Source organism: Hipposideros armiger, unplaced genomic scaffold (assembly GCF_001890085.2).
Source record: "Hipposideros armiger isolate ML-2016 unplaced genomic scaffold, ASM189008v1 scaffold_17, whole genome shotgun sequence".
Taxonomy (NCBI): Eukaryota; Metazoa; Chordata; class Mammalia; order Chiroptera; family Hipposideridae; genus Hipposideros; species Hipposideros armiger.
The window spans coordinates 1,273,650-1,280,089 of NW_017731367.1; the positions used below are offsets into that span (position 1 = coordinate 1,273,650).

General features: G+C 42.3%; 1 protein-coding gene across 7 annotated transcripts in view; it reads left to right on the forward strand.

Annotated features, from left to right (window-relative positions):
* DIS3L2 (DIS3 like 3'-5' exoribonuclease 2) overlaps window positions 1–6,440 on the forward strand; it is a 327,384-nt gene that overhangs the window by 58,003 nt on the left and 262,941 nt on the right. For all 7 annotated transcript variants that reach the window (XM_019628923.1, XM_019628956.1, XM_019628962.1 and 4 more), the window contains one exon: window positions 2,552–2,653. In XM_019628923.1, coding sequence (XP_019484468.1) covers window positions 2,552–2,653 — 102 coding nt within the window. The remainder of the gene's footprint in view (window positions 1–2,551; window positions 2,654–6,440) is intronic.

The following is a 6,440-nucleotide window of genomic DNA, read 5'->3' on the forward strand; positions in this document are numbered from 1 at the left end:
TCATTTACTATGTTAAAATGTTTACTTAATTAAGTCTAGGCTAAGAATAGTGAATTGATCATCAGGTATAAAAAAGTACTTTCTTTTGGGGGAACTTGACTTAGATTCATTATAATTTCTACTGATAGAAAGTTGATTTTCATGTTCCTACAACAAACTCAAAATACATGGGATAAGGCTCTTACGGTATGTCTACCGGCCAGTCTCCTGGGGTTCTCAGTAAAAGTAAGCTGTAGACTTAGAATAAAACTATGTGACTTTTAAGCAAATCAAGATACTGTGATTTTTTTTGAGATGCCTTTTTATCCTATTCGGGGATAAAATAAAGAGGAGAAATGGATCCAGTGTAAAAGCTGACTTTTTACAAAAAGCATAGTTCCAGTCTATGGTGCAGGACGTTCTATAACGTTTTGGTGCATCTTGTCATGGGAGGCACTCTTTGTACATCTGGAGAATTTATTTCTGGTCCAAAAGGAGCTATTCCATTGATGGGAGATGCTGTGATCGTACGGCGCACTTGGGTTGTCCTCCCCCCTCTAGCCTCCCTTGTATTTAGTCAGGTTAGCCCCAGACCCCTGTTTATTTCCTCCAGGGTCATTTATTATCCATTATCCTATTTTTCTATTCTGTCTGATGGCTGAAGCAAGTCTTCTGTCATTCAAAGGAAAGGCTGAACCCTTTGGCTTTAAAAAGTAGTTAAGAGGATGACTCAGACTTTTAATATTGAGGCGTTCCCAAGTTTAACACTTTTAAAATAAGAGATTCGGCAATAGATACAGGCTTCTGAATAAATCAAGTAAGAGATGAGTAGTGATGCAATATCTATGAATTTGTGTTGTCTGAGGTTCCACTCAGCCCTGCTTTTCTTAGTTTCTTGGGATAGAAACGTACCAATACCAGCATCTTATCACCCTAACACTCTGAGCTGTCTAAGGGTGGTATCGCTGCTTACGATGAGGCATCTCATTGCATGTTTTGACACATGATAGTGGGCAGGATGACCTATATACAGACAGCTTTCTTTATTCTTAGGAAGTCGGAGAGATCCCATTGCTTTATAAATTGCAGAAGGCAGTGATTGACGATGTGGGGCCACACTTCAGTTGTTCCTCTCCATTTACTGCTTGCCTCTTCTTTGTTTCTCTGAAAAGCTTGTCTTGAGGTCAAGTGCAGTAATAGTTCAGCGTTTGTGGCTAACACGGTAGCAGTTCCTCGGGGACTCGGGTGGGTCCGGTTTGGCAGCGCGTACAGGCCACAGCTGCCAGTCCATGGCTAGATTGGAAGCTGAACAGAAAGACTGCTCTGAAAGATCTCTAATGGTTTGTAACTGAAAACCATAAAAGTTGCTGAGTGTCTAAAATCCCATGGCGGTGGGGAGGAGAGGTTGGTGAATTTGGAATGCTAATTTTAACTTTAACTAAAATGTCATAGTAATCACCTGCGGCCTGTTGAGTGTTAAATCTATTCTATATCAAATGCCTGTTAGGAAACTCTGCATTTCCAAACCTGTTTGCTATTACCTCCTTTAAGAAAAAGTAACATTTTACTTCTCTCATCTTCTGAAAAGAAGCATATAGTATAAACTTTTGGAAGGATAAAAGGATAAAGAATACATGTTTGCATGTTTGTTGATGAAACATTTTGAAAATACTTAACTTTGTTATGGAACCTTACTATTGAAGGCATGCTTTTCCTTAGCTGTCTTTTCCATTTAAGTGTTTTTGGAGAGTAATTTGCCTTAGTAGGAAGATTCTAGCATGAATTTAAGTTTAGCAGTCAATACCTGGGGAGTTCACGGTGGCTACACTGCGTGAAGTGGGTTGTTTGTAAGCCTGTGATTGCTGTGTTCATGGTTGGGAATTCACCCTGCCCGAGTCACTGAGAGACGTGGGCCGTGACAGTGCTCTGTGCATCTCATTTTACGTCCCTCTCCTTTTCTTCTTTGCCTTCTACTTAGGTCTCCATAAAAACAACCACAGTTTGCTTTCTCTGCCGCTTTCCAGCGGGGAGTTTGATTTTGCTGGCTTCCTCTTAGAGAACCCACATTCTAGAGCTGGTTGCTGCTCCGGCTCTCAGGGCATTATATGTTGTTGTTCTGTTTTCTAGTAAACCTTCTGTTTCTTACCCTTACCTTTATTTAAAAAAAAAATTTCCGCTTATATAGAAAAGATATCACCGTGGTTCATTTTATTTAAAACAAAAAAGGATAACCTAAGGATAACTTACTCCTTTCTCATTTCAGTTATGAAAGCATGCAATCCCAGTTTTTCGCTTTATGTGTTTTTGTTTGTTTGTTTTAAGCCTGCTTATAGTAGCTCTTCTCTTATTTCGTGATTTTTTTAGCATTTTGTTTATCTGCTGTTGTATGTTCATCAGCATTTCTGTTAGTTCCAAAGGGACTGAGCTCTCTCTAGGTCTGCCTGAGGCAGTGTGCTAGTGTTCCTGTTAAGTCAGTGGACAGATTATAGATTCTACAGTTTTTAAACCAAGGAGCTAATTTTTGGTTCCAAGCCTTGGGAAGCTGACCATTTCATTTCTTTCTTTCACATAGGATGGTGATCGAGACATTTTTATTGATGGGGTTGTTGCTCGTAATAGAGCCTTGAATGGGGATCTGGTGGTCGTGAAGCTGCTTCCAGAGGAGCAATGGAAGGTGAGTTAAATGTCCCTTCTCTAATTATAGACTTTGCAGGCCTTTTTGCATTTCATAGTGCATCGTAAGGCATCATAAAGTGAAGCAGTTATGGACCCTGAAGGCCGCATAAGGCTTGGGACATAGAAGCATCTGGTGAGCAGACGTTGAATGATTTGAGTTCTTTTTGCTCTCTCCCCTGTGATCTGTCTTTCCTGTCACATAACCTTGCAAATTATATGACCCTTCTCTGCCTCACATGCCTCATCTGTAAAATGGGAACAATCATAGTACCTACTTCATTGGTTTGTCATGAGCATTGAATGAGAATACCTGTAAAAATCTTAGAGTGGTGCCTGATCACTGGTAGCAGCTCAAGAAATGTTAGTTTTTCTTATTAGCTTGTCCAGAAATGTGGGAAGCATGACCTTATACTAGAGCTTTGTTGAGGCATAAGTTAAATTCTTTCTTATCTGACAGGGCTAGAGTAATTGAGGTAGACCTATGTGCCAGTGATTTGTAGGGCACAGGCAAATTAGTCATGGGCAAGACGACATAGTTCTTATCCTCACAGAGCTTTTAGTCTGGTGGGGAGTGCAGGGAGGAAGAGACAGATACTAATCACACTTACGCAGATTTAAGGAGAATTTTCATAAATGCTGTGAAGTTAGGTGCAGAGCGTTTTATGAGAATGAATTATCCTAATCCAGAACAGGACCTCCCCCCCTCCAGTTCCTGCCAAGTGTGGGTAGAGTCTCCGCCCCTTGATTCCCTGAAAGCACAGCTAAGGTTGGGATCCAGAGCCTAGGCGCATAGATTGATTTAGTTTACTTCCTCTTCTTGAAAGTATCACCTAGCACAGTATTGACCAGGTCCACGAAGACAAGAGGAGTGTGTTAGGGCCAGGTCAAACCAAAGGAACTATTCCCAGAGGGCATTGACGGAGTAAAGAGACACATTATAGTGAAGATGGGCCAAAGGAAGACAAGAAAGATGGTGGCTTTCTTTGACCTAATGGGTGATAGTGGGTAGGATTGAAAGAAATGGAAGAGCGGTTAGCAAGTCAGGTGGGTCTACCGCTAAGCAGAACAGGCATGAAGTGTTGACCGTGAAAGGGTGGGAATGGAGTGCAGATGGTAGAGCACATTTGGAGCTCTGCAAAGCTTGCTTAAAGAGCAAGGCCAGGTTGCTTGGCACCCTTACTGTCCTTGACTGAGGCAGGGGATGGCTAAAATAAACAAGAATATGAATGAATAAATTGATTCATTATTTCCTTTGTTCTTCATCCACTCGAATTTAAGACCAGCAAGCACATCCTTCCTTCCTGGTTTTGTCGGAAGCACTCTTGCTTTGGGCAGAAAGCCTAAGAAGATGGGGGTGGGTACCCGGGAGGTGAAGGGGTTTGTTGTTGAGTTCTAGAAGGACAAGGTTAGTACTTGGGCGTCTTGTTTCTGCCTTGGTGCCTTTGCTTCTAGATGAAAACTTATACCTGCTTTAAGAGTCAACATAGCAAAGTTGTAGTTTTTTCCAGTAGGTCTAATTTTGTGGATTCCTGGGTCACTGGAGCTAGTTAAACAGATAAAAACTTGCAGAAATTCTCGTAGCATTCCCACAGTCAAACATTCAGGCTATACACGTACAGCTTGTTATTTTTCGATTTCCCAGTTACTGTCTGCAAAATATTGGCATGGATTCAGAGAAAGGCCTAGACTGGCAAGGAGGACCGTCCTTCCAGTTGCTGGAAGAGGGGGGGCAGTGACAGAAGCAAGGCCTGGTGTGCGCCTGAGCCCCGTGAAGTGTGGAGGGCCGCCCAGTGTTCCTGACTTATTTCACTGTTTGTGCGGGGCTCCGGACAGTCTTCCCAGCGGCTGCCTGACAATCGCTTTTTACATGAAAGGCAGCCTGGTTAGGTATGTCTCTTAGAATTCACTAGAGTCAGGGTTTCACAGCTTCCTGTTCTGAAGAGGGGTGCTCTGTTGACTGTAGCCCACCTCTGGCAGCAGCTGGTGATGGGGTCAAATGATGAGAAGAGCATATTCACATTGTCATCAGGAATCCCTGGCGTGCAGCTGATACACATCTCAGAGCACACTGGCCGATTGTATGGCAGGTTTGCTAGGACAAAAGCACATTGTTATTATGTGCAAGGAACCTGTAGTCAATGGTATGAGCAAGTGTGAATTAATTGGATTATTCATCTTTACTCCTTTATACTTGTGTGCTCACCCCACGTGGGTATGCAAACGACAGGGCCTTTGCGGTTTTAGAAAAACAACAGTTCTTTTAGCTGTTGTAGTAAACAGTCAATTTATTTCACAGCATGATTTTTGGCAAAACAGATAGCTGTAAAAGTATCAAGCTGTGAGATAATAATAAAAAATAATTTGCTCCTATGTAACAATTTAAATCTCAGAATTCATCCAGATTTTTAGTATATATGTATTTTTATTATTACAGACAGCTAATGAAGGATAATTGAGGGGCAAATAATAGTTTCTTCACTTTGTCAATTGGGAAATTAAGTGACTTGTTTGAGCACTTGGAGTTTTTCTCTTGTTTGTTTTTTTAGTTTCAGGTGTACAAAACAATATAATAGTTAGACATTTACAAAAGTGACAACCCCCCCCCCCCAATCTGCTACCCCTCTGACATCGTATATAGCTGTTAATTGTATAATTAGAGTGCTTGGAGTTTTTGACAGAACCAGGGAACAGAAACCTGAATCCAGATCATTTGACTTCTAGCTTAATGCTGTGTGTGTGTGTGTGTGTGTGTGTGTGTGTGTTGAGTGCGTGTGTATATATTTTTCTAGGCTGAGGGTTTGTGACTTTCCTCAGGTTTTCAAAGCTGGGGGCCATGTCCCCCAAATGGTTAGGAGCCATGAACCTGATCTGATGTTTCTGGCTGGAGCGTGCAGAGTACCCAGGGTCCTCTCATCCTCCGCACGTCTTGCCTTGTGCTGAATGCTAGAGATAGAGACTCGGATAGGTTACAGGCTTTGCTCTTAAGGAGCTCGTAGGTCGGATGGGAAGGGGATGGGCGCAATTGTAGTATGGTTTGCAGGATAGAAAGAAATACATGTTGTTCTGGAAGCATCAAACTCTACCTGAGTGAACTGGGGAAGCTTTCATAGAGGAGGTTACATTTGAACTAAGGTTTGAAGGATGAGAATGGAGAAGGCGAGAGGATTTGTTTTGCTTTAGGATGAGAGTGATTTGGGCTGAGAATGATTTAGGGAGAGAACTGTGAGAATTTCCTCTTTCGGGGAGGAACATACGGAAGACAGCCCTCTCTTCCTGCCATGCCACTGGCTAAGTGCTCACCTCCTCAACCAGCTCTTCCACTAGACGCTGGCAGAAGCAGGGGATTCCTAGCTGTTTCCAAGGTCCCACCCGCCAGGAAGACCAACGTCCTTGGCCCTTTTACACAGAGGCTCACGGAATCCTGCTCTTTGCTGTGGAGTCTTCTATTTGCCATTTGTTTGATCTTCTCTCTGCCTCTTCCATTCGCTTTCCTTTTCCTTTCCTTTCCTTTCCTTTCCTTTCCTTTCCTTTCCTTTCCTTTCCTTTCCTTTCCTTTCCTTTCCTTTCCTTTCCTTTCTCCCATCAAGTTCATCTCTCATAACCATTAAACAACCTTGTCCTTCATCCTTTTTGTTAACTATAAAAAGCTTGTCCTACTGTTTTCCTTCTCTTAATACTCAAGTTCTTTATATTACAAATAAGCATATGTAAGCCTGGTGGGTGTTGCTGCTGACTGCTAACTTTTTAGTGCTTACTGTGTACCAGGAACTGTATTTAGTGTCTCA